We start from the raw sequence: 27,167 nt of genomic DNA on the forward strand, positions 1-27,167 counted from the left end.
GAGGAGGTCGGGGAAACTCCAATTTTAGGATTAAAACAGCAGGGTTTCCACTTACTCTCAGAAGGGAGTCAGGAACTAGATCAGAACTTGGGTTTTGGAGTCTTTGTTGTTTTTGCTAGTCTGTATCTCCTGCACTGAGCAGGATACAGAGGCCTTAAAGCAGAAGAGGTCTCTGGGATGGACTTTAAGACTGTAAGGAAGGGGGAGCACGTGGAGACCGTCCCGCTTGGGGAGCGGTGCTGGCAGAAGGCAGGAGAAGAGAGCACGCAGAGGAGGAAGCTGGCCGCCCTAGCCCCTGGGTCGGCTGCAAGAGGAGCAAGTGGGGAGCAAGTGGGCACCCGCCTCCAGCCTGTGCAGTGCCGGGCTGCAGGGGCTGAGAGCACCACGGGAGCACCTGGACCAGAGCGCGCGCCCTCCCAGCCGGCCCCTCACCCGTCAGCTCGGCAGTGGCTACTGAGCTGCTACCCAACCTGAACCCTTTGGAGGACTGATTATAGACAAGACCAAAGTTTTACCTGGGACAGGGCCCTTCTAGGGTATGGTCATAACCCAGCTTCCTCCCTTCACTTCAAGCCCACCTCCTCAGACCAGAGAGATCCAAGTAACATGGTTTAGCAGCTGTCAGACCCACCTTGGGAGCAGCCATCCGGAAGAGCAACTTCTCAATGTGGCCTTTTGCAGAGCTCTGGTCTGGAATGGATCTAATCACAAGCATGAAGTCATCCCGGCAGCCGCCGAAGGTCATTACTGAAGAGTAGGGGTAAGTGATGTGCACTTGCTGCAAGAAGAAGCCAGTCAGTTCTGGGGAGACTTCCCAGCTGCCTCCTGAGCTGAACCAGCACCCCGTCTCTGCCAGGCACGGGCAGCCTTGACCAGAAAGGGAGAACCTGGAAGTGGTCCTAATGTGGAGATCTACATCTTGAATGTCGATAAGCCGTGTCTAGACTAGAGGACATCAAGGCTTGGGTGGGGTGGGTAGGGAAACCATGGTCACTTAGCTCAGGCCTTTGAGTCTACAGAGGAGAAGAAATGGCACTGTTCAGGAGAAGGAAGGGTCAGAGAACCAGCCCTTACTCTTTCGTACCATAGTGTTGTGGTCCAGGATGCTGACACCATCCTCATTCACAGCAATCCACACCAGAGTGCTCTCCTTGGAAGACCTCTGTGCAGGCTAGGGAAACAGGAAAATCCCATCAGACATATCCACAGCTAGGGATGCTCCACAATAAGAGCTTTTGGAGGAAGAAGGCACATCAAGGAATCTGCTAGGCAGTGATTTCCAACCTTTATCTTGGAAAACATGAAAGATGGTATTTGTACAGCATGCTGAAGTAAACAGAAGACATCTGGCCTTGGGGCTCTGGCCACCTAATTACCATCTTGAGAGGGGAGGAGTACCCACAGTACACTGGTTGGGAGGCTCTGCTGCAGAACAAGGCCAGCCCCAGCTGCTTGGTCATGGGCACAGAGAACGGGCTGTGTTCTCCTAGTGCTCACAAACTGACAGCATAAAACCCACAGTCTCTCCCGGCTGAAGTGCATCTTGGTTCAGCCAATTTCCTACGGGCCGAGAAAGAAACAGGAAAGTAAGAATGCAATCCTTTGGGCTTTAGGCTCTACTAGTGAGAAAAGTGGCTATTTGGTGGACAATTCCTGGTATGACTAATTTTCACGGCCGCACCTAAAATAGGGCAATCCAGATTTCCTAGCTCTCCTACCCAAAAGGCTGGGGACAGGGATGGACATGTCCTCATTTTCAGAAGCTCTTCCCAACCTCCCAGACTGAGAGGGTCCCAGGGTACCCTGTTATATGCCTTTATAACACCCCAATACTTCTCCTTTCTTAAGCACTTAGGACAGCTTGTAAAATAACTTACATGTGTATTTAAAGAATAAATATGATTATTTGATGAACGTGTATCTCCCCTACTACACGGGAAGCTCCACTAAGGCCAGGATGGTATCTGATTAGCTCATCTCTTGCAATCTCAAACAGTGCCTGAGACCTAGTAGCTCAACAATTGTTTCCTGAATGAATGAGTGAATGTCCACTGTCTAATCTATACCGTCAGTGAATAGGATCATGATCCAGCTTTGAGGACATGATACTGTGATTATGAATAAAGTTATGCACACCAGACACCTGGCCAAGAAAAGTTCCAGCTGAAATTACTGCTGGCCACCTGGGCTTCATGCAGGGGAAATTAACTGTTGCCCGAGTAGTTAAGAGTCCCCTGTGGCCATGCCAAGTCAGTAGAGATGTATCTGTTTAGGTTATATATTATTCTTTTACTCTTTTTTAAAAATGAAAGTATTCTTGAGGTTGTCATGTCAAGTTTGAACGCTTGTGTGCGAATTAGTTGGTCCTATATTTTTTCTTTAGGGGTAGCACTGAGAAAGAAGTCAAAAAGGAAAGATTAAAGGACGCCTGGGTGGCTCATTCGGTTAAGCGTCTGCCTGCTTTCAGCTCAGGTCATGATCCCAGGGATCCTATCAAGTCCCATATCGGGCTCCTTGCTCTGTAGGGAGCCTGCTTCTCCCTCTGCCTGCCGCTCCCCCTGCTTGTGCATGCACCCTCTCTCTGACAAATAAATAAATAAAAATCTAAAAAAAAAAAAAAAAAGGAAGGAAGATGAAGGTCATCCAGAAATCATCCTGGCCCAAAAGCAGTGATCATAACTCTGCTCTGGACCATGGAAAGTGGAGGCCAGAAACGGGTGGAGAAATAGCGCCCCCTGGTGGTTTTGCTAGCGTGCAGGCGGGCCCTGCAGCCTGGACTGGCTCAAACAGGACCAGATGTGGAGTAGTAGCTTGAGGACAAATTTAGGGCACGTTCCTGAGGGTGTGGTAATCATTCCTTCCCCTGCAAACCATCGGCACTTACCTGAGCAGCAAAGAGCTTAGCACCAAAAAAAGGCCATTTCCGGGCCACTGTCAGGTAGATGCGGATGCACTCAGGAGGGGAGCAGCCTTGCAGGGCTGCCCACTTTGTGGTCAGCAGATCTGCCAGGTGCCTGGTTTGGATGGATGGAGAGAAATGGATCAGTAAGATGCCAACAGGTTTTCACTGCAGCTCTGAGGCCATCCAGCCCCTGCCTTCCCACAGCAACTCCCTCCGAGACCTTGCAGCCTACCTCAGCTGTTCAGGGGGTGCCCCATGTCTGTAGCGCCTCGGGTAGAACCTGTCCAGGACCTGCTGGAGGTGATGCTGAACCTTGGCAGGGGGTGTGCTCCCAGGGCCTGGTGGGCTGGGCCTCTCTAAGTCCCCATATTCTACCTGGGTTGGAAGCACATGGAAGAAGCAGTCAAGAATCCAAAGGTGGGTGGGGTGGGGCTGGGGCTGCTGGAGAGGTGAAATAAACCATCACTTCATCACTTCATTGATGGGGTGTGGATGGATGTGAAAACACTTTCTGTGAAGAGACCCTTCATCTCAAGTTTCACAGACACTAGAGAAACCACCTTATGGTCCTCGATTATTATTTACATCCACTCTACTTTTACAGCGGGGGTTAAGTGCCTTATCCAAAGACACAGTTAATTAGTGACAGGCAAGGGAAAACTATGGATCTTCTGGCTTCTAATCCAAACATATGAGATCCAGAACTGAAGATACTATAGATCCTAGAGTATTGCAGTGTTCCAAATGTGGCCTTTGGAATCACACCCGGCTCAGATCCCAGCTCTGCCATCTGCTGGCCTGGTAACCCTGAGCAAGTTATTTAAATTCTCTGGGCTTCAATTTCCTCATGTGGGGATAAGAACTAACTGGGATAATACATATAAAATACTTAGCAGAGAACCCTCTATGGAGTATTCAGCAAATGTTTATTATTATAAAGGTCAACTATTATTTCCCCTTCCTCTCCAGCATGTAGATTCAGGCCCTCCTCTCTCATGGGAACCCCGAGGGCATCCCAGATACCTCTGGCAAGACAGCCTCCTAAAGGTAATAGGGAGAAGAGTGGAAGTCCAAATGTACGTTCCTCTTCCTGATTCTACTCACAATGTTTTACAGTTGTAAGTACAAATCTTATCACATCTGTTACGCGATATACATCATTTCAGTAGCATACTGAAGTACATGGTACAACCCCGTGGGGGAGGGCAGGGAGGCATTTTTGTTTTCGGTATACAGAGAAGGAAACTAAGGCAGAGACCACCGCAGTGACTTGCCAAGATCTCACGGTGGGAAGGTGGCCAGTGCTCAAGGGCAGGGCTCTGCATTCCATGTCCAGAGTTCTGCATGTAATCTCTATCTGCAGTGAAGGGCTGTGATGGTGAGGAGTCAGCTTCCCTCCACAGCCAGAGACAGCCAGGCCGCCCTCCCCTCGGGCACCGCAGGGTCTGCAGTCTCCTGTTTCAGGCTGTGTGCTACATGCCCCCTGTGAGTCCAAAGATGGTGCCCTGATCCTCCCAGTTCCTGAACAGAACCTTACCTGGGCCATCAGGGCAGCCATCTCAAGAGCCAGCTCCTTGTTGACAGGAAACCTCCCTGCCACTACCTCCCCGCTAGTCTGGGACGCCAGCAGCAGCCGCTCCCGCTCCGTCTCCCCTCTGACCTGACTCCGAAAGTACAGCCTGCAGGGAAGACGGCGAGAAGCAGCCAAGACTCAGCTGGGATCCCAAATGGATGAGGTCATCTTGGCATCTGTTTATCTTGATTTCCAAAGAAAGAAACTACTCTTTTTATACCATCTGTGAGCCTATTTTCTGTTGCCTCCAGAAAAATTTAAGCACGACCCAGCGCCGACCCAGGGCCGACACAGGGCTGTGAGCGCTCATAGCAACAGCGGCCCGAGTACACCTGACCGCACCACTGCCCTGCTGGGTCTGCTGAGGGGGTCTGCTCCCCGGAGCCACAGCTTCTCAGGGAACCGGAGGAGTTCAAGATGCCAAGAGAATACTGGAAATCATGTGCCTGGAGACAGACCTGGGATGGGATTTTCTTATCTAAATGGACAAAAAATCATGGTATCTACTTCTGTATTTGCTGGAATTGTTACAGGAGCTATTTATTCTTGAGCCTTAAATATCTAGCGCTCATACAAAATTTCACTCTTCCAGTGGAACCCGTGCAGCCACCCCACAAGGGTGGTCCATTTTCCTGGCAGGTGTGTGTGTGTGTGTGTGTGTGTGTGTGTGTGTACATGCAGTTCAGGGACCGAGAGCCTGAGCTACCCAGGGTCTCACCGAGGATCACCAGAGCCAGCCTGGGCCACCACCTACTGCCCACAACACAGTGCCGTCTGCGGACGCGCTCTCTGCCCGGCACAGGCCCGAGGGTGCGAGTGATGGGTGCCCCCCTCCCCCTCCCCCTCGGGCGGCGCTCGGGACCTGTTCTTGTACATCAGCTTCACAACACGTGTGCCACCCTCGGCCTTGCCAGGGTGCAGCTCCTTCAGGGCTTGCTCCCACTTGGAGATGGCATCACAGATCTGAAACAGGCAGGAGAGGACAGTCAGAAAAGGCCCTGAGGAGGGGTACAGGTCCCACCAGGGGCAGGACCCAGGGAGAGCAGTAGGGCAGAGTCGAGTGACTGTCCTCCATCAGGAGGCTGCCGTGCAGGCCTCACGCGCCTGGGACCAGAGGTGTCTTACAACAACCCCCCAGACAGAGCGGTAGAGCCCTGGGCATGGCGTGAGTAGAAAGCCTGAGATGCTGCCCCCCATTGGCCTTGACACCTGAGGGGGCCTCCCCAGAGGCTAGGCAGGCCTCCGTCAAAAACCGTGGCCTCCTATTACCAGCTCCATTTCCCTTCTACCGACCACTATTCTCTTCAACAAGTACACCCGGAGGCCTACTGTGTAACTGAGCCTTACAGACACGCAGACGTTTACAAAGAGGACACGCGTGCAGTAGTTCCGGGAACGGTAAAGGACTGGAGGAGCCTTTGTCCTGTTGCCATAGGAAGAACAGACACGGAACCAAAACCCTCATACTCATCAACACTACAACACTTCCCACAAACACTTAACATCCCCCATGGCACTAATCCCAGACCACAGACAAGATAGGTCTTAAATCCCATTCAAGGGCCTTTCACTTGTAGACGCGCCACATAGATCTACCTGCTTAAAATGTGGTTGAACCTGTAAGCACGGCAGAGGCCCTGGCACCCAGGGCAAGAATGAGGTGCAGTGCACAACACATATCAGCAGGTCCAGGGGGATGGCCGTCTACCTCTGCGTGTGTATAGGGGCAAGAGCCTCCCTGTCCTTCCTACACCAAGCTGAGAAGCAGCTTTTCCCCTGGATACCGCACAGCCCCTCGAGGGCGGGGGTTGGGGATATGGGGATATTCTCTCCAGAGACAAGGGCAAAAACAACTTTTCTCTGCCTGTACAGGTAGGTTTTCGGATGACACAGATTCTGGCCAGGGGAGCACCTTGGGCTCCCAACCTAACAGTCTGTGGAATAGGAAGGCACCCACCAGAGGGGCTCTTTCCCCACCGTCCAAACCCTGAAGCCTGGAGGTATCCCAGGAGGGGCTCAGTTGGCTCAGTGGGGAGGCCATCACCTTGATGCTCCCCTGCAGGCAGTGTTCCAGGTCTCTGCCGGAAGGATCGTCTGTGAAGAGGGCAAAGCCAGAGTGGGAGGACTTCCTCATGCCGGTCTCTTGGTTCAGATGCTGGAGGAACTCATCAACTGTGGAGGAGCCATCAAAACCGACCACCTGTACGGGAGAGGGGTTAGTCCCAGAGGAAACTTCCGGAGAGGAGCTTGTTAGGGCTAGTGGAGGGCTGTGAGTCTGGAAGGTGGGAAGGCTTGGCTGCAAGGAGCAAGGGCAAATGCAAAAGCCGAAGGAAGCTGGTTTCCCTAGTCACGTGCAGAGGGTGCATGCTTCAGGGACAAGCCCGCCCGCTGTAAGCTGGCATCAGCAGCTCTGCTGCCCCTTTGCCGCCATGCTTTTGGAGGCCTTTGGTCCCGCCACCTTCTCGGTCAATGTCTCAGCTTCCCTGTTCACGCAGTGGCTTCGAAAGATCTACGTCCCAGGTGCCAAACAGTGAAGCACTTTTGCAATTCAAGCTCCTTTCTCCCTCCACACGAAGTTCATGGTCCCACCCCCATCTCCAAATCCCAGGCCCACCCTTCCGCTGGTCTGCCTATTAAGAAGCTGCCAAGCTGGGCGCCTGAGTGGCTCAGTCGGTTAAGCGACTGCCTTCGGCTCGGGTCATGATCCTGGAGTCCCGGGATCAAGTCCCGCATCAGGCTCCCTGCTCAGCCGGGAGTCTGCTTCTCCCTCTGACCCTCCTCCCTCTCGTGCTCTCTGTCTCTCATTCTCTCTCGCAAATAAATAAATAAAAAATCTTTAAAAAAAAAAAAAAAGAAGAAGCTGCCAAGCCTAAGGAGGTTTAGCACCCACCTGGCCCAAAGGTGTTCTCTGGGCTAGGGATAGGAGAGGACCAAGGACAGGGAAGCCAGCGCGGCCTCCTCACCTGGTAAGTCCCATTGGCGAAATGCACGGGGATGCTGAAGGGTGAGGAGTGGTGGAAGGGGTTGCGCAGCAGGATGGACACCACTTCCATGCGGGACGGCCTGGCCTCCCGCTCCCCAGTCTGCAGCGTCCGCTCCACAGCCCGTTGGCAGTAGGCGGCATACTGGCCAGTTTCATTTCTAAAGAGACAGGGGGAAGAAAGAAGATCCCAGGGAATCCACTCATCCCTGCTACCTTGACCCCTTGGCCGCTGACCCTGACCCAGCCGAGACCCCATCTGCAGCGGGGCCGGTGGTGAGAAAAGCCCCAAATGCTCTGGTCTGCGGTGTTCATCTGTCTTTCAGGGTCTATCTGCTGCAGGCGGCTCACACAGATATTTTCTCCAGAAGCCAGAACGGGGCCACAGACCATGAAAATGTGGGGATGATCTGGGGACACCCACAAAGCATGCATGCGTACACGGACTGGTGTGCAGAGCCACCCAGGCATGGCCAGACTCCACGTGCCCGCTCCGGTACACAGCGACGAGTGAAGTCTCCGTGACCACCGTGCCAGCCTCAGGGGCAGGGCGGCCTGGTCCCTCCCAGTCCGGCCCCCCCCCGCCCCCGGGGCCCTCTTCCCCATGCACGGGCAGCGGGAAAGGACGCTCACGCACCTGGGGTCCGCGTGGCGCTGGAGCTGCTGTTTGACGTACCAGAGGAAGTGGTGCTGAGGCAGGAAGAGTGGGGCGCACAGAGCCAGGAGCTGCCAGCACTGCGGGAGCACAGGCAGCATGGGGCGGGTGCTGGCTCTGCAGCCCGCACAGCCCTGAGCTACCGAGCCCGCAGCACTCTCCAAACCAGGGCTCCCCCCCCAACCCTCTGTGGCCGCCAGGATGGCCAACCTGGTCACGCTTCGTCCATCACACGATCCAACCAGGCACAGCCATACGGAGGCAGCCCACGGGCTACCACGCTTAGAGCGTGCCTGCCCAGCCCCCTCCGTCACCTTCGTGCCCCCCCCCCCACCCCCCTGCAGTCCCCCCGTGGCTCCGGTCGGCTGCTTGCCCCGGGGCTGCTCACCTGTATGAGAGAGCACTTCTGAGGCGGGCGGCAGCTGGTCTGCTTCATGAGCTGGCAGTAGATCTCGCTCTGCAGCTCGGGGTGAACCAGGCAGACCTGCAGGGCCGTCTGGGCCAGAGACACGTGGTAGTCCACCGAGGCTGCTTCCACGGGCACGTTGATGAAGAGCTGGCAGGACTGGCCGGGCAAGGATGGTGGGCACGGGCAGACCCACAGCCCCTCGGTTAGTGTCCTTGGTGACAGTGGGCGGACTGGGCCTCTGTCCCCCAGGGCCGTCCCCCCAGGGCCGCTCTGGTTCACCTTCTAAGAGGGAGGACTGCCACTGCCTGAGGGCGTCTGTGCCCGCTACTTTGGGATAAGCATCCTGCCTTCTTTAAACGTGTCTGTTACATAAGCAAGACATCCATTTTTTTAAGAGAATATTCAGATGGACACAAAGTGGGTCAGACTCTCTCAGGTTCAGAAGCAACCTAAACCTGGCCCTTCCTGCTGTTCACTCCAGGAGGAGGGGAGTGCCTCAAGGGGAGTCTCACTGGCTCTTCCCCAGGAAGCCGTGAACGCCTCCCTGCCGTAACAGGCCGCGGCGAGGACCCGGAGGGACTCTTTCCCTTCCACTCAGATCCCTCTGTGAGCTACCCCTACCCGCATGGGTTCCAGCCCGGCATCCCATGGTGGGCAAACTGCTCCGGGGAGAGCCTGGCCCACAGAGAGGGGGCACCTGCTGGTGGGCCTGCGCTCCGTTCCCATTTTACCTTGAAGAGCTTGAGAGCCTCCGTCTGCAGGGCCTCCGAGGGCAGGGTGGTGAGGGAGCTGTACAGCCCGTCCTTGCTGTAACACAGCATGGGGTGCCTCCAGAGAGGGGAATCTGCCCGAACCACAGCACCGAGAGCGGAAGCGGTTACCGCTGGTGAGGGCACTTGCCTCCCACCCCCACCCCCTCCTGGATCTGTGAGGAAGACAAGGACGGACTGTCCAGGCACAGAGTCGCGCTGGGTTTATACCCACAGAGGGCGGGGCACGCAGGGCACCCCTGCCTCGAGCATGCTCACAAGCATGGCTCACAGGAAGTGGCTACTGCTTTGCTTGCAGGGCGGCAACAGGGGTGAGTACGTGTGCTGTGGGTATCTGAGCACAAGCGTGTGTGTGCAGGGCGGTCCCTCCCTGCGGGGTCGGGTCTGGATGGAGAGCGCACATCAGCCTGACGTCGGCAAGTCTCGGGGGAGCAGGGAAGGGGTGTGTGGCGTGTGCCGTTAGCTCCTCGGGGTCCTGAGGATCAGGAGCTAACACCCCACGCTTGGGTTCGTCTAATCCCAATGAAGGCTTCGTTCATGAGTTAAACTCTTACTATGCGCCAGCTACCTTCTTTCCTCAACCCTTGGCCCAGCCGGCAAACCCAGAGTGAGCGAAGTAAAACATTGACCTGGGTCACTGGAAAGTCTGTTCCCAAATCAACTCCCCCAGATACAGCCTGGTCACCTCAGTATCTTCACCAGAAACAGGGGCTCTGGAGCTCGGATGGGAATGTCCTTCTATGGCTTAGACGGTTTTAAAACAGCTTCGGGGTACAGAAATGCTTTCTTTGGGTTTCTGACCAACCATCACCCAGCCACCACCCTCCAACCCATGCAGGGATGGCCCCCCTTGCCTTACCTGGGTCTCCCTCCCCGTCCATCAGTTTTCCAATGAGCTGCTCATAGGTAGTGCCGACCCGAGCACTGCTGCCCCCTGCAGCCACGGTGAGGTGGTACAGCCACGTGTCCTAGAAGGGGATGGAAGCCATCTGCGGAGACTGGAGTGGGAAAAATGGAGACGAGGGCTCCGGAGAAGTTTCCTTAAAGGGGCCAAGCCCAGGGTGAGCCTAGGCTAGTCTGGTTGGCACAAGTCAAGGCCACCAGTCTCTAAGAGGAAAGACTTGGGATCAGGCAACATGAACCCAAGTTTCTAAGCTTGAGGCACTGTCTCATGGTCCCAGTGGAGAGACACTGGTCCCTGGGAGGGAATTCACTATAAGGAATAGTCCCAATCAGGGAATGCTAGTTGCCAAAATGTCCAGGAAGGAAAGAAACTTGAACCTGGGGAGGTTGGGGAAGAGAGAAGGGAAGATGGGAATCACAGGACAGAGCTAGGCCATGGAGGCCCAGCCCCCTCGCTTACCATTTCATGCTTGGTGCCAATGAGGAGGTAGGTGGGGCTGTGCTCTGGGGGGTGGATCGCCAGGGTGCGGTGGGAGGAGAGCAACCGCCGGCTTCCTCCAGCCTCGTAGTCCTCGTCTGAGTCACAGGATCGATCTACTTCCTCTATGTGCGCGTCCCGCACAGGCAGATGGCCCAGGGGTCGCTGTGGACAGGAGCGTTCCATGAATGGGAGAGCCAGCAGCGAGCAGGGCAGCCTCCTCTCTCTGAACCCTCAGGCCCTGTTGGGCTGGGAATCATGGATGTGGTCGGGTCGTGGAATGAGGGGGGTTAACTACAGCTCCCTGGCTGAGGCTTGCCTGGAGAAGCACAGACAGACCCTACGGGTAGAATCTGTGGGCCATGCACACTGACCATTCAGGCTACAGGGACCCAGCCAGCTCTGTACATTTGTGGTGGCATGAGGTGGGGTCAACAGAAAAGCTGGGGCCTTCCATCAAGGACATGCAGCCACAGGAATGTGGTCTAGGGAAAGCAGAGAGTGGGTGCTGTCAGGAAGCCAGGAAGTACCTTGTCCTCATGACTTCGATAGTAGTAGAAGGTTCTCCCAATAAGAGCACACCAGACCAGCTTGGAATGGCCATGTTTTACCTATAAGACAGAAATTAAGACCAAGTGATTAGAACCAGGTAATCCCAGAAGTAAATCCAGGACTGCCAAAGAGAAGCCAGAGGAAGGCAGGTCTCAGAACCCCCAGTCAAACTCAGGTCCTTAGTGGAGAGGCCACCCAGGTGCCCTACTAACAGGACCGGCCCTTTCACATGGAGGGTCCGTGGCGTGTACCCTGTGACACCCCATCCATCCTTGCACCACACGCCATTAAAAGATTAACCAGGCCAATCAGATGTCCTGTCCCAGGAATACGGACACAGCTGTAAGGATGCTGAGGAGGGGGGGCAAGGCCATGCATGGGGGGCTAAAGCCCCCGGACAAATGTAAATCACGAGGGCACAGCAGGTGCACAAAAGGCGGAGGAGACTGACTCAAGCACAGACTGAAAGTGGAGGCAGAGAGAGAGCCAAGAGCACCGAGCTCGCTCACACAAGTGGCTTTGCTTCCTCATGGCATTCTGGCCTAGTTCATGTGCTTCCTTGTTTACTTCCATTTTCTTGAGAATAACAAGTACTTCTCTGCTCCTTATAGCCAGAAGAGTCCTAACTCAAACACCTTTAGGGCAGGCCTGGCATCTGATGTCTTTGAGTGGCCACACCTGCCTCGCCTACCTCACGGCTTCCCACTATTCATACTGAGGCACGGTGGGCGCAGGTGGGGGTGGGCAGCAACTCCTAATAACTCCTAATAACTCCTAATAACCTCAAAATAGGTCCTTTCCCTCCTGTCCTGACAACAGCTGTGGTGCTCACAACCCTGATCTCTGTGTTCACTCACTCACACTCTGAGTGGTCAGACCGTGTTTGAGGCCCACCTGCCAATCCCGTGAGCCAAGTCCTGCAGACGGGCTGTAAGGAGGGCCGCACTCGGGCGCCTAGGGCTCCCCAGCCTCTCAGGAGGCCCGCGGTCCTCCTCACCAGCCCCTCTCCTACCTTGGTCAGCCAGCCTTTCACAGTGGGTTTGGTGCCACCCCGCGGCGGGGCTGGAGGCCCCACGGCCTGGACCTTCAGCAGGCTCTGCAGTACTCGGATCCACTCCTCCAGCAGGCCCGGTGAGTCCGCCGTCAGGTAATAGGTTTTCTTCTCAGAGATAAGCTGTGGAGGAGGGATTGGAGGCGGAGGCGGGGGCGGGGAGATGGCAGGATGGCATGCCAGGGACCGGGCTCTGAGGTGGCACAGATCTCTGAACCCACTGGGCCTTCCTTCTTCCCACCCTGGGACTCCCTCTCTTCTTTCCCTTGTTCTCTTCTCTCCGTCTCTGCTACTTTCACTCTGTCTCGCACATTCAGTCTCTTCTTCCCTCCTGGTACTCACAAATTAGAGTCACGTCCACACGTCTCTAACACATGCTCATTTTGCCCCAGCTTTGCTTCCATCCTAGTCCTATCCAAACCCAGCACCTCTTTGTCCAAACTGCTGGCTGGTAAGAGCCTGCCCACCTGGAATGTCTGTGCACCTTCCCCTCGAACAATTTGGCAACGGGAATTCAGTTCCACTTGACCCTGAGGTTTCCGGATGACATCACTCTGTAAAGACAAGAATGGGGAGGAACACGGTAGGAGCCTTCCCAGAGCACATCATTCTCCCTCAGATCTTAATCCAGGCCACAGGCAAAGGGGAAAGTGATTCCCAAGCTTTCCTGGGCTATGGTATGATGGGTAACTTCTTCTGGATCCTAGTTCTAGCTAAATGGAGCAACGATTAGAGACATGGGTCTGACCCAGGCCTCAAAAAGTACAGATTGAGCCTTTAACATTGGATCAGAAGCCACCATGTTATTACTGAGCTATAAAGCCTTTAAATTCTTTCTACTACATCCTTTACACCAAGTGCGGCAAATAAGTAGCATACACATCACCATTCCCCTTCCCAGTGTGCCCGCACACCTTACTTATCAGCCAGAGCATGCCCACTCACTGAGTGATACGGGCCCGGAATCCAGACACATGGCCTTTTCGCTTTCTTTATACCATGAATGTTGGTTCCCCAAGGAGGTCCTGCCAAACTAGATCTCAACATCCAAGGCTCCCTAATTCCAAACTGTACAGGAAGGAGGTGGAGGAGGTGATGGGCTCTCTGTTAGAACAACCCAGATGATGTGAGGACAACCTGGGAACAATTATTTTACGGGACCAGGAATTCAAAGAAATCAACTTCTGAAGTAAGAAGGAATCACCAAGCCAACTCATCTAGAACTGCCTTTCCCTGCTCTGTGCCTGATTTCACTCCAAGAACCAGTGACCAGCCTCATGGTCCCATGTGAGGCTCAAAGCCCCCGGTGCCCAGCCAGGCCGCCTCTCCGCACCTGCCAGACCTCTGCCCTCTGGCCGTGGGCCCCACCGACCCTTCTTCTAGCCCCTCCTGCACAGTTCTGAGTTTGGGCTGGGGTCCTTTTGACTACTGTCCTGGGGGAGGAGGGTCTCACCGGGGACTTGTAGTACATAATCTGTCCCTGTCTCAGGACAAACCAGCGCCTCTTCCACGTCTTCACCCGGCTCCCCAGTTTTAGCAGGTAGCCTGACTTCTCCAATGACTCCTGCAGGGGTGAGAGAGTACGGGGTGAGGAGGGAGAGGAGTGGACAGAAAGGGGGAATCACTTGGGATTTGTAGACGTCATACAAGCCAAAATGGCCCCGTTAAGTTACTGCTTTGTTGTCAATTAAAAACAAATTCTTGAGAAGCTACTAGATGTAGCTAGATGGTTACTAGATGTAACCATGCCCTGCTAAGGGTTCAGAGAGAACTAGCATAAAGCAAGGTGGCCCCGTCAGGGGCTGCATGAGGGAGAGGCTGGTCAGGGAAGGCGTCCCGAAGAGCCAGACCAAAATGGCCTTGGAAGGAAAAGTCAGCTTCCCTTCAAAGCCACGCCAAGGGGAGGAAAAGGCCATGGTAGGCAGCAGGAAGGGAGGGGGAGGTTTGGGGACAAAGGGACACATCAGCCAGGCTGGGGCAGAGGGCTGGGGAATGAGGGATGTGGGTTTGCAGCACGGCTCTGAGCCTCGGGCTTCTTATCCAGAAAATGGGGTCCTCATCCTGAGAGGATGGTGAGGACGCATGAGACAAGGCATGAAGAGTACTGAGCACGGTGCGTGGTACTCTGTAAGAACCCCATAAATGTCTGCTCTCAGCATTCCAGGGTGAGAACACATGGAAATGTGTGGGGCCGGTGGGCCGCCATGGGAAAGCCCACTGGCTACTCCCGGTTTGATGAGGAGCTCACTGGGTGCCCTCTCCTTCCTCACAGGGTCTGTGTGTACCAGACTTAGGACCTGCCTGTCCCCCAACCCACTCCCTGGAGCCTCGCACCTGTCATGGCCCCCCTGCCCCCGTCTTCACCATGCCCCAGGACCCCTCGTCTCAGGCTGAGGGCTCCAGGCAGGCAGCCTCTGCTGGAGGCCGGCTCGCATCCTGCCTGGCTCACCCCGCCCAGGCCGGGCCACTCGGCGGAGTAGGACGAGGTCCGCTGCAGTTTGTGCTCTGGCTCGGAGTAGTCGCTGTCCAGCGAGCAGGCATCCGGGGGGATGGCGTAGTCACCTTCCGAGCTCAGCGAGGACATGGAGACGCCTGCCAAGGGAGGAGGAGTCAAGGCCTGGGTCCCAGACCTCCCCAGCTTACACAGCCTAGGAGCTGCAGGAGCCTTCCTCACCGACCCCGGGACCTCTGAGTCTGGAGCTGAGGGTCATGGGCAGAGATCAAGCAGGAGGCCCTGGATAAGCCCACCCATGGGAGGAGGAGAGGGGCTGCTTGCTGCCCTGCACCCTCCTGCTCCCTCCCCTGTACCTCTCTTGATGGCCCGGGGGCTGCCCAGTCCGCTGGTCTTCCTGGACTCAGAGCAGGGGACCGAAGTTCGGAAACTCGCCTGAGAGCTGCGGTCATCATCGGACCCAGAGGATTCGTCCACAAAAGGCACAGTGCTGATCTGCGTGGCTCTCTGCAAGACAGGTGCCCTCCCCCACTGCAGCTCACCTTGCAGAACATGGCCCTTCCTGTGGGCACTGGTACTCCTGCTCCTGGGGCCCAGGGTGTGGCCAACACGGCCTGTCGGGGCACATGGGTGCCATCATCTGCCTGGGACACTCCAGACAACTGTTCTGTCTCCACCTTACTCTCGTGTCCTCACCTCCATCCTTCTCCTTAGGCCTCCCGCCCCCCACACGCCATCCTCTCTGGTCCCCAAAGGACCTGCCCCATCCAGGCCGAGTACACGGCTGCTGTGACCCTTCCTCCTGCCACTAGGGGGCCAGAATGCCCTGCGGGCCAAGCCCGAGACAGGCCCTTTAAACGTCGTCTGCCGATAAGGAAACAGGCCATCTCAGTTGGCAAACATTTAAAAAGACTATCTCAACAGTTGGTGAAAGTGCGGGGAAAAAGATACTCTGTAGCGTGATAAAGGCTTTTAGAAGGTAACTTGGCACTACCTGCCAAAATTTACGACATGCCTATCATTCGCCCATAAATTTCCCCTCTAGAACTCTGTCCTCTGGAAATACACATACATGATACTTAAGTGCACAGAGATGTGTTTGCGCAATGATGTTCATCACAACACTGACTGTAGAGAAAAACAGAGATAGGACCTAAACTGTCCATCAGTGGAGGGCGGATTAAGGTAGTTATGGGGCATCCACACCAACGGGTCCCGGACGGCCCTATAAGAGGAAGCAGAGCTGTGCACGGAGGTGCGGCCGGGAGATCGGACTCACAGTCGTGCGAACAAGCAAGGGGCGGAATGATCCTCGTTGGGCATGCGCACGGGTGTGTGCGTGCGTGCGTGTTTGTGCGTGTGTGTGAGAGAGACAGGGACACGGACACAGACAGTATCTGTCAGTACACTGGTAAATGCATGAGAGAGCCTCACAGAATAAACACCAAACCATGAATGACAGTTGCCTCCGGGGTTAGAAATTAGGGAAAAGCAATGTGAAAGAAAATTTCACTTTTGGCTCTTTGATTCTTCTATAAAAAGTTTTACAAAGTATTACTGTTTTGGCCACAAAAACCAGTAACAAGGGGTGCCTGGGTGGCTCAGTTGGTTAAGCGACTGCCTTCAGCTCCAGTCATGATCTCAGGGTCCTGGGATCGAGCCCCGCATCGGGCTCCCTGCTCGGTGGGAAGCCTGCTTCTCTCTTTCCTACTCTCCCTGCTTGTGTTCCCTCTCTCGCTGTGCCTCTACCTCTCTCTGTCAAATAAATAAATAAAATCTTTAAAAAAAAAAAAAACAGGGCGCCTGGGTGGCTCAGTTGGTTAGGTGACTGCCTTCAGCTCAGGTCATGATCCCAGGGTCCTGGGATCGAGTCCCGCATCGGGCTCCCTGCTCTGCGGGGAGCCTGCTTCTCCCTCTCCCACTCCCCCTGCTTGTGTTCCCTCTCTCGCTGTGTCTCTCTCTGTCAAATAAATAAATAAAATCTTTAAAAAAATAAAAATAAAAAATAAAAAAAAACAGTAACAAAAGGAGACGAAAATATGTATGCAAACGTTATGTTGCAGTTACAGCTGATTTTTGTTAAAAAATACAGAGATATGTAACTAATGTAATATCGTGTGCCAACTAATACCCAAAGAAAAATACGCAGAGATATTATGAGAGTATACATGGGAATATGTGTTTGAACACGTATGAAATACTCTGGAAGGAGTCCTCCCGGGACAGACATGTAAAAAGATGGGGAAGACAGGCGAAGCAGGGGTAGGTCTAACATTTAACTTTTCACTTTGCCCACGATCATATGGATTCAAATTTTTGTAAACATACAATTTTTATAATAAAAATCTAATAAATACTAAAAATAAAATGACATATAAATGGTAGCTGAGCTCCCTGCCCAGAGTCCTGTGTGTGCAGAAGCCTGACCCTAGAGCCCCACTGGAGCCACTACATGGACAAGGGGCCTCCTGGATGGAACACCCCCACCACAGACAGCAGCTTCTTACCCCCTTCAGGGCTGTGTAGACAGGCACGGTGACATTCTTGTAGACAAGGCCAGAGAAAGGCCCAGGGGACGCAAGGGCAGGAGGGCTTGAAGCTGGAGGGGGTGGGGAAGAGGGATGAGATTAACTCAGGTGCCATAACTCACTCAGGGGCCTGTGGGAGGCAGAGACCTGGGCAGACTGAGGAGGAGATCCACGCAGATAGTGTTCCCTGAAAGAGCACTCCAGGTGACAGGTGGGGTGGCTGTCCTTAGGATGGGGGCCAGGGACTTCTTCTGTCCCACTCTTGCGAAGGTGAATTACGAACCGTGAGACTCTGGAGCTCACATCACCGGGGATTCAGTGGCGGGCCAGCTGACTCAGAAGCCAGAGGGTAGGGATGCGGTTCCTTCAGGGAGCTCATCTAAATCAATGCACTGGGGAGCTTTCCCACCCCCAGTACTGGGCACTACAGACCGGAAGCCACTGCAGGTGGGAGGCTGAGCTGGAGGGCCCCGCCTCTAAGGTCCCTTCCAGCTCTGTAATTGGCTACAATCCTGTTAAAGGCCACGCCCACCCTGTAAGTGATGAGCGAAACACGCACAGCTTCCTTTTCCCTCCTAGGTAGCCCGGCTGCGTGCTTTCACTGAACTCACCTGTTGGGGGAGGGAACTGGGTGCTGAGTGACACTGGCCCTGGGTGTTGCTAAGAGTCTTCTCCCTGCATGCCCACCCTGTCCAGCATGTGGGGCTCACTTGGGACTCACCGCAACAGGAGGCATTAGTTCTGGGAGATGCATCTGAGAGCCTCATGCCAGCCATGGCCACAGCATAGATCCGGCTCTCCTGGAATGGAAGGTCCCAGAGGGTCAGAGCGCAGCACAGAGCCTAGCCCAGCCTCTCCTGAGTGTGGAGGGAGAAGGATGGCTGTGGACGCAGGTCCACATCCAGCCTTGGCCAATTACTGCTGGAGTAATCCTAGGCAAGTTACATCTGAGTGTCCTTTTCCTCAGCGCTAACGTGGGGGTAATGCTCACCTGTCAGTAAACATCTGACACCTGGAACATAATCAGCATCCAACAGACAGGCATTCCTTCGCTTGCCTCCACCCTTCCGTTGGGGCAAGGAAGTTCAAGAGGAGGGGGTCAGTGACCTGTTTCTCTGAATCGTACCCATTTTAGAGGCCCTGGGTCTCAGGCTCTCACCCCTCAAAGCTGGGGTGCTGATAATGAGGAAGTGGGAGCCCCGTGGCAAGGGCATGCCCTTTTGTAAGCCTGTTGTTTGGAAACTGGGACACAGTTTTTTCCTACGGTAACAACATGATGTTCATGGTTAGGCCCAACCTGCAAAGCCTGCCTAAGCTCACCCAGGACCCTAAACCCTGCTGTAGAAGACACATGGACGAGAACCCCATCCTCAACTCCTCCCTGACCCCTTGGGATTCCTGGGTCTGAAGCAGGCCCACAGGCCTAGGGAGCTTTTCTAATGGGTTTGATCAAACAACCCAGAGGCCCCTCAGGTACTTTTCCCATCTCTTTTCTCCACTCAAGGTAAAGGGGAAAAAAAGACCCCCTCAGGGGACAGGGGAGTCGCAAGGACTAGGGCAGGTGGGCCTGGTTGGCTCAGGGAGGCAGCGGGGCTGGGGGGGTGCTGGAAGGGCTGTGGGGTGCTACTGGGGTGTCCCCCAGAAGGGAGCAGCAGCTCTGGGTATGTGGGGGAAGGAGGGCTGGGTGGGACCTCCCCTGAGCTGAGCGGAATGGTGGGAGGTAAGAGATAGAGGAGCAGCGAGGAAGGGGGGTCCCAGGAGGGGATTATTCCTGCTAGTGCTGATCATGGAATTCAACCACGGTCAGGCCTCTAACTTCACAGAGGACATGCAAGTGAAGCCTGAGGGATTTAGGCAAAACAGATGTGGGAGTGTTTCACAAAAGTTATCCACTGCCCAACTCACAAGGTTGCTTTGAGGATCAACCGAAAAAGGGCTCTGCACGCTCTGAACTGGCAGATCAGTACACCTGACTCCCTCTGACTGAGAAATGTCCTTCTCTCCTTTCCCAGTCTTGATTTCCCCTCAGATGGTCCCACCTGAGAAGAGAGGGTGGGCACCTATCGGAGTTTTTTTTAGGAGCAAGTTGCAATGAGGATCGTGAACAGGAGACAACTCCCCCTTAGCTGGTATGGCCGATTGCTGGGTCCCGGGCCCCAGCTGAGAGCAGGGAGGGGCTGTGGGAAGACCCGACACCCTTCACACCTTCACCCCCACGGCTCAGCCGATGCCCCATAGGAAAAGTGTCGTCCGAAGCATCTTCTGTATTTATTCACTCCCTTTTCCCCTGGGTCTCTCTCCCCCTCCCCTCAACCCACACTCAACATGTACAGGCAGAACACAAGAACTCCTCGGAGGCATCATGGTGGACGGCTCTATTTTGGCCAAATGGCAGAAGTGAGCAGCACTTTTCTCTGGTACCACCTGCTGAGGCCTCCTGTCACATCCCTCACCCGAATGCTCCCTCACTGCCCACCTCTGCTTTAGGATTCGAGAGCGTTTGTAGTTACAACAATGAAAGAGAAGAGGGATGGTTCTGACGGTGGTCCAGCCTGGCCTGGCCCTTCCCTCCTTGCCGACATCCGCTCCACTGCTGCCCCGCCTGCCCCTTCGCTCCTTCTCTGCCCGCTGCCCCTCCACCTCACCCTTGATCTCTGGGAGGCAGCATCTCATGTGGCGTTCCCATGACCCCAGAGCTTCAGGGACAGGGCAGCAGCAGCATAAGGCCTGAGGACCGGCCCGGGGAGACCTGCTAGGCCTCCCCCCGCTGCGGCCCCGCTCCCAGGCGTGGCTGTGTCTCCGGCCATCGGGCCCCCTTACGGCCATCAGGGCTGGTCAGCAAGCACTGCTAAGACATGGCCCATGTGCTTGTAGCGCTGAGGCTTCCCGGGCCGCCAGCATTGCAAACGGAGCCCCTGGCAAGGTGCTGCTGAAAAGGCAGGTCTCCTGGGCAGCAGTGAAAATGAAAGGCGGTGTCGCCCTGAAGTACGGCCCCCAAGGACGCCCTCCCTGTGCTGCCAGGAGCCGGACACTCAGAGGTCTCCCACCATAGCAGCATCCGGGGGTCTGAGCACGAGGAAGAAGGGACATCTGCTCTCTGATGTCCCCCAAGAGGCAGTGCAGCCAGAAGGCTGGAGCCGGGTCTGGGGGCGGCGAGGCCCACCTCGAAAGCCCAGCCCCTCACGAGCTGCTCCATGGCCGCCGGCAAGGACGCAAGTCTGTGGGGACAGCACCTCTCGGCTCGCACAGACGCGGGGTCCTGTGCTCGTGCTGGGCCCTGAGCTACACGTTCCACACCCCGAATCTTGTCTCACCCTCCACACTGACCTGTGCAGCCTTATCCAGGTCCACCCACCCCCCAGTATCACGGAAAATGCCAAACAGACACAAAAGCGGAATGAAGAGAATAAAGAATGACCTCGCGTAGCCATCACCGGGCTCTGGTCTTGTTTCCTCGGTGTCCCCAACCCCAGATCCCTGATTCTGAGGCAGTGCCACCGGCCATCGTGTCCTTTGTCCAGTATTACAATAAGGAGGCGAAGGCTTGCAGGTAATGACAGCCAGCCCTTTCTGATTCTGTGAACCACGGCTGCAGACACTCCCTGCCGGCTCGCTCGCTCCATCCTCGCAACGACCCGATAAAATACTGTCATCCCCAAGTCACGGATGGGGAACCAGGGCTCACAGGTGGAGTAACGTGCTCAGGGTCACACAATCAGCAGTTGGACCCCAGTGGTTTGATTCGGAGGCCTGAGCTCCGTACCAGCGCACTGCACAACCTCAGAGTCCAGAAGATTAGATGAGAAAATGTGCACCAAGCGCCCAGCTTGGTAGGTGGCGCATGCTCACGAAAGGAGAGCCAGCCACCGTGCAATCACTCCAAGTCACTGCTAGTCGGCCACGCGGCCCAGAGCCTCCTGGCGCGCTCCGTGTGAGTCTGTGCTCCCTGAGCCGCTCTGCCCCCTGCCCCCTCGCCCAGCAAACAAACTGCCTCTTACCCAGGATGGAAACCGGTGCAGGGGGGGCGTGGGGGGTTTGTTGCCCAAATCCACTTCCTCCAGCTCAGCTCTGGGGGCCTTCGGGCTCTCTCTCTCCTCCTTCTTCCCCGCTGGGGCTGGCTCCTCCATCTCCACGTTCTCTGCTTCCTCCCGGAGCTCGGCTCGGGCCTCGGCCTCAGGAAGGCTGGAGGGGTGGAGGGCTGAGAGGGTCCCAATCTCGATGCTCACCACGTGGTTGAAGCGCTCAGGGCCCACCTGGGGCTGGCTGTAGTGCCGCTTGACCAGCTGGATGCTGTCCCGGGGGGTGTTGGGGACCCGCACCTTTGGGAGCGTGAGGCTGCAGCCTGGGCTACCTTCCCTGGCAGAGTTCTTCGTCCCAGGGAGTGTCCCTCCCTGAGCAGTGACCAGGCCCTCCCCCCAGGAAGCCGAACCATGTCTGTGGGTGCGAGGCTTCATGCACAACCGGCGGGGAGAGCCCTCCCTTCCCAGATGAGGTGGGAGGGTCTTGGCCTCTGCTATTTCCCCAGGATGGACCACAATGGAACTAGAATCCTCCAGGGAAATTCCTTCTTTAGGACCAGAGTCCTTGCTCTGCAGAGCACCTGGGGAAGGTGCAGGCAGAGAGGCCTTCAGGGCACCCTGGGCCTGGGGACCACTGTCCTGCCCTACCGGCTGCGCCCCTGGCCCTGAAGGGGCAGAATCCTGCTCTGGGGTTTCCTGGGCGGCCACCAGCAGCTTCCCCGAAGGTGCCATCTGAAGAGCTGTGGTTGGGGGGAAGAACAGGCATAGTGAGAGCCCCCTCAATTCAGCGCACACCCTGACACGCACGCGCACAGCCTGTTCCGCTTACCTTCTAGAGCATCTTGGAGGGCTCCCACCTGCTCCACCAGGTGCTGATTACTGCTCTTCAGGTGCTGATTCTCCATCTCAAGCTGGGCAAAAAGGAAAATAAAGATTTAGAATACTTAACCGACAGGTTCGGGCATATAATTCAAAACAAGATTAAAATCATTTTTAAAGATCAAATCTTTGAAAAAGAACACTTGGTGCCCCAGCAATCCAGGGCTGACCCTCCCAGGGAGCCCTGACCTACCCCCTTTCCTTTGTGCTAACCAGTTTCGGTTGGCATAGAATTCCATTTGGCAGCCCTGGCACCTTCTTTTCCAAAATACCATTTTTTTTTTTTTAACTGTGAACTAGAATTCATACCCAGGAAACTGCACAGCACATCGATGAAGAGCTTGGCAAATGACTCTGAAGTGAACGCTCATGTGACCACCACCCAGGTCAGGAAATAGGAATTTGCCGGCACTGCCAACAGCCCTGGGCTCGCCCCTTCCCAGGCACATGCTTCTTCCTCCCCCGGAAGGCAACCACTCTTCTAAGTGTACCAGACCCACTTCCTTGCTTTCCAGGTTTTATCGTCCAGGCACGCATCCCTGCACGCAGTGGCTCAGTTGTACCCATTTTGGTATAAATGGGATCATACAGTACGTACTTCTGGGTCTGGCTTCTTTAACTCAACACACTGTCTACAACACCCTCGTGCGTGGTTGCTGTATTTTCTTCTGAAGGAAATCCAGCCCACTTTTTTGAGCACCTTTCAGCAAATATGGAGGCAAACCAGGTATGAGCTCTGCACCCCAAGAGCTCATAGTCTAGTAGGTGACAGGAGACGGGGAGGCAAAAAGACCCCATAACCCATGCAGGCATGAACCACTTGTGTCGGGATAGAGGAAGAGAAGTTGATGTTTGTTCTTTTCCAAACTTCAATTCCTTTCCCTTTTGTTTAGAAAGAGGTTGCTTTGTTTCTCGTTGCTAGTAGCATGGCAGCTTCTAGCCCCAAGCTTTCCTAAGTGAGGCCATAAAACTAGAGGGGGAAACAGGACGGCAGCTCTCGGGGGCTGGGGGATGAGAGATGGAGAGATCGGGGACTTGGTGAGTCCTGGGCACAGAGCTGCTGTCTGGGGTGACGAAAGTTTTGGAAACAGCGATGGTGGCTGCACGACACTGTGAATGTACTTAATGCCACTGAATTGTACAGTAAAAATGGGGAAAAGGGTCAATGACACGTGTATTTGACCACCACCACGGAGACCAGTTGAGAAGAACGCAGAGGACGAAGGGCAAGTGCAGAGGGTGGATGCAGGGCGTGTGTGTTCTCAGGGCGAGACTGACGGGGCGCCTCCCCGAACACAAAGCCGATCAGGGGCTCTAGGGCGACAGGAGGAAGGGAAAAGTGAAGCGACGAGTCTCAGTGTTGAAGCTGAGTGAAGGACAAATGGTTAACACAGGGAAGGTCAGTCAAGGCCCCGCAGACAGGAGGAAGAAAAATGCTGGGGGACGGAGGGACCCCCCTCGCATGTCCACTCCAGGCTTCCTAAGATGAGTTTTCCACTTACCTCTGCTAACTTCAGGGTCACCCATTCTTTGATCTTTGCAGCTTTTTCCTGGACAACTTTTGCTTCTTCAGCTCTCATCTGCTTCTGCAAGAAAGGGAAGGCTTAGTTCATCAGAGTGATCACCAGTGGAGTGAATGACTGGAGGCGGGAAACCCTGAGAAGGAGTATCAAGCAACTGGGGCGGGGGGCGGATGGAAAAAAAGAAACTCACTTATGAATTTAAAAAAATATGCTTAAAGTGGGAAAAGCCTTCCTCAGCATGATACATACCCCCAAGCCATGAATAAAAAAGACTAATGAATCTAAACCGTCACTATAAATTACTATATGACAAACAAAAGTTCCCCTAAAATCAAAAGACCAACTGGGGGATGATTTACAACACAGGTGACTTATATAAATATGGCTAATTTGAAATGAACAAACCAATAAATACCTGCAAAAAGAACATGAACAGGAAGTCAACAGAAAGAGAAATAAAGGGAAAGAAACCCATGAAAAGCTGTTCAACCTAACTGTAATTTTAAAAACGCACATAAAAGTCAGACATTGTTTCCTCTATCAGACCAACACAATTTAAAAGTTTGATATTACCCCAAATTGTCAAGGCTGTTGACAACAACCCCTCTTCTAGAAACTGGCAAAGCCTTTTTGGGCAGCAATTTGATAATATCTGTCAACGTTTTAGATGTATATACCGCTGACCTGACAAACCCACTAGTTAGGAATCATTAGTTGCAATATTATTTGATTAAGCCAAAGACACACAACTGGACATAACCTAAGTGTCCACAAATCAGGGCTAGGCTAAATAAACAAAATGAAAGTGGAATGCTGTCCTTTGATACACAAGAAATGTTCACAGGGAATACTGGAAGGACCTTAAGGACACCCAGTTGAAGGGGTTTGCAAACTGGCCACCATCCAGCCTTCCACCTGGTTCCTCTCCCCCACCTCCCCCGCCCCGCCCCGCCCCACCTCTTTTCATAAAGAAAGTTGTACTGGAACACAGCCATGCCTATTACTTGCGTACTGTCTAGGGCTACTTTCCTGATGCAACGGCAGGGCTAAAGAGTTGCCAACAGAGGCCACGCGGCCCACAGAGCCGAAAGTATGTCCTCTCTGGCCCTTTACCGAACAAGTCTGCCAACCCCTGACCTCGTCTGACACGTCTGTATGTGGCTGCAGAAACGGAGGCCCAGAGGGTGACGTGACTTGCCTCTGTCAGGGTGGGCAGCACTGCTGAACCTAAAGCCAGGTCTGCTGACTTGCAGAACAGCATTCTTTCTATTCTGACCTTTTATTATTGGAAAGTGATTATTTTTCTGATCTAAGCTTTAGCAGGAATCATTTTGCCCACGAATCCCCAGATGCAGCCACTTCTGTGAACCCCTGAAAAAAGGAGGTCAAGGTATCTCCAAAGTCAAAGAATAACTGATGAGAGATTTCACGGGTGGACATCGTATTTTCCCACGATGTTTCAGAAACACAGGCGGGGTGCCCCAGAGCATACCAAGGCACATCGCATGATTGGCATGTTCAGAGAATGCCAATGGATGATTCCAAGTTTGCCCATGATGGTGGGGAAATACTCCTAGGGCCGGCTGGCACCTCAGGGCGAATTCACGTGCAGAAAATGAAAAGTCATCTGGCCACACCGTGAGGTGGTTTGTGGGAAATGATGGTGCTCGGGCGCCAGGGGATAAGTGGGGAGGTGAGGCTGAGGGCAGAGGGAAGGGACAGCATCGGGGTGAAGTTAATGGGATTGTAAAGGGGAGGAGGCCGGGCACAGGGGACTGGCAGAGTGATGTTTCAGATGCCCTCTCCGGAGCAAAGGGGCTAACGAAGCTGGAACGCTGGGCATGGCCTCTCCTGGGCACCCACGTGTCTGCCTACTTGGGTTCACTGAGAAACTCTGGCCAACCAGCTGACCGAGGCTCACGGTCCAGCTCCGTGCCGCTCCAATACTATGCTGGCAGGGCCCAAGGCCAGGGTGGAGGAGGACAGGCTCTGCTGACCAAACACCAACCTCATGTCTGATACTATACATAGACTACCTGAGTTCACTCTCTGGACAGCCCCAGGGTGTATTATGACCCTTACCTTACAGCTATGTAAATGAGAATCCGTGACTTACTTGCCTGCGGTCAGAGAACAGCAGGTGTTCGTGGCGGGGAGGGAATGCAAACCCAGATCAGTCTGCCTCCCCGGTCCTCTCCCCACTATATCCCCTGCCTGACTCCTAACATACCTTCTAACAGTTAAATCTCCATGTGAAAGAACAGTTGCATGAGGGAGCATGTTCCCCACCAGCAGAGGGCTCAAGCAGAGGGGCTCTGTTCAGTCGCAGGGGGCAATGGTGCTGAGCACATCAGCCCTTACCTGCTTCTCCAGCTGTGCTTGCAGCTGGCCGATGAGCTCATCTTTGCCCTGCGTGGCTTTCAGCAGTTCTTGGTACTTCCGGTGCAGGCTGCCTGCTGAGTCCACATTCTTCAGATTGGACAGTTTCACCTTCTCCTCCATCACACCCACCTTAAAAGTACCATCGCCATATAGGGTTGGCATGTGTGTGTGAAATGGCCACTAACCTGCCCTGGGACCCTTCCTGATGCCCCAGCCCACGATTCCCAGGCAGAGCCCTCACCCAGAACAGGTGGAGCCAATTAATTCCATGACCATCTATCAAGCCTCATCTGGGCAAACTAAGGACTTGACAAGGAAGAAACGGTCGGGTACTGGGTCATCTCACTCTGGGGGCCCCAACAGGGACAAGCTGGGCAGGACAAACAGCCCAGAGGGAAACTGCTTCAACCTCACTGTGGCACAGATATCTGCTGCTCACTGAATGTCCCTGTGCTTCTCGCTCTGCCCCAGTCCCCTCGTAGCTAGATGGCCATGGACTTCACTCCAGTCAATGGGTCCGAGTGGAGTGCCTCATCATTTCTGGACTGAGGTATTTAAGAGCTCTCTCCCTGCCATGGCAACCAAGGAGGCTGCCTGTTCCAGAGGGTCCAGGCAGAAGATGGAGAGCTCCATCGTGGAAAGCAGAATCCCCAGCTAACCCTCAATGGAGAGGCACCACGACTGAGAACTGAATGGGATAAGCTGCTGAGACCTGTTACCTTAGCATAACTTGGCCTATTTGGACTAATCCAGCCACCTGCTCATGCACTAACCCTTCCCCAAAGACCCCTTTGTGCCCAAAGAGAGCTCCGTGCACCTGAATTAATTTGTTCAGGAGAACTGACATGTGACTGCTGGTTTTCCATGTCTCCATGAGGAGCTGATGGGGGTGATGAGTACGTGCGTGTGTGTCCCTGGGAAGGATCAGGGAAGGCCAACAGCCGTTTCTGCTGCACAGTGCCGCCCATCCCCTGCCCCGGTTACCTGGGTCTCTGCGTTCTCGGCCCTCTGCTCTGCCTCCAGCAGCCTCTGCTCCAGCTCCTGCATCTGCTCAGCCAGAGAGGAAGGACAAATGTAGGTGGGGTGTCCCTACTACGACCATGGCCTCAGG

The 27,167-nt window shown here is 54.6% G+C and overlaps 3 protein-coding genes across 15 annotated transcripts in view; all 3 read right to left on the reverse strand.

Annotated features, from left to right (window-relative positions):
* RAD51B (RAD51 paralog B) overlaps nt 1-14,547 on the reverse strand; it is a 780,046-nt gene extending 765,499 nt beyond the window's left edge. Inside the window, exon 1 of the mRNA XM_081829424.1 lies at nt 14,544-14,547. The gene's annotated coding sequence lies outside the window, so the exon portion shown is untranslated. The remainder of the gene's footprint in view (nt 1-14,543) is intronic.
* Nucleotides 1-27,167, reverse strand: part of LOC115942756 (uncharacterized) — a 300,514-nt gene that overhangs the window by 146,788 nt on the left and 126,559 nt on the right. The window lies entirely within an intron of this gene.
* Nucleotides 1-27,167, reverse strand: part of PLEKHH1 (pleckstrin homology, MyTH4 and FERM domain containing H1) — a 49,198-nt gene that overhangs the window by 2,477 nt on the left and 19,554 nt on the right. The window contains exons 3-28 of one of the 5 annotated variants that reach the window (XM_081829417.1): nt 27,041-27,103; nt 26,036-26,185; nt 23,654-23,737; nt 22,102-22,183; nt 21,252-22,012; nt 17,975-18,053; nt 17,233-17,324; nt 15,082-15,232; nt 14,723-14,865; nt 13,727-13,837; nt 12,741-12,827; nt 12,235-12,396; nt 11,201-11,281; nt 10,653-10,835; nt 10,149-10,257; nt 9,251-9,363; nt 8,499-8,606; nt 8,093-8,190; nt 7,439-7,616; nt 6,520-6,675; nt 5,338-5,438; nt 4,440-4,581; nt 3,135-3,277; nt 2,885-3,014; nt 1,085-1,171; nt 632-778 (exon numbers count right to left, since the gene is read on the reverse strand). In XM_081829417.1, coding sequence (XP_081685543.1) covers nt 632-778; nt 1,085-1,171; nt 2,885-3,014; nt 3,135-3,277; nt 4,440-4,581; nt 5,338-5,438; nt 6,520-6,675; nt 7,439-7,616; nt 8,093-8,190; nt 8,499-8,606; nt 9,251-9,363; nt 10,149-10,257; nt 10,653-10,835; nt 11,201-11,281; nt 12,235-12,396; nt 12,741-12,827; nt 13,727-13,837; nt 14,723-14,865; nt 15,082-15,232; nt 17,233-17,324; nt 17,975-18,053; nt 21,252-22,012; nt 22,102-22,183; nt 23,654-23,737; nt 26,036-26,185; nt 27,041-27,103 — 3,741 coding nt within the window. Of the gene's footprint in view, nt 1-631; nt 1,036-1,084; nt 1,172-2,884; nt 3,015-3,134; nt 3,278-4,439; nt 4,582-5,337; nt 5,439-6,519; nt 6,676-7,438; nt 7,617-8,092; nt 8,191-8,498; nt 8,676-9,250; nt 9,364-10,148; nt 10,258-10,652; nt 10,836-11,200; nt 11,282-12,234; nt 12,397-12,740; nt 12,828-13,726; nt 13,838-14,722; nt 14,866-15,081; nt 15,233-17,232; nt 17,325-17,974; nt 18,054-21,251; nt 22,013-22,101; nt 22,184-23,653; nt 23,738-26,035; nt 26,186-27,040; nt 27,104-27,167 lie in introns of those variants that run through there. The other 4 variants (XM_081829416.1, XM_081829418.1, XM_081829419.1 and 1 more) reach the window with 4 other exon arrangements.

Source organism: Leptonychotes weddellii, chromosome 9, assembly GCF_054177405.1.
Source record: "Leptonychotes weddellii isolate Sample4059 chromosome 9, ASM5417740v2, whole genome shotgun sequence".
In the NCBI taxonomy this organism is placed as follows: domain Eukaryota; kingdom Metazoa; phylum Chordata; class Mammalia; order Carnivora; family Phocidae; genus Leptonychotes; species Leptonychotes weddellii.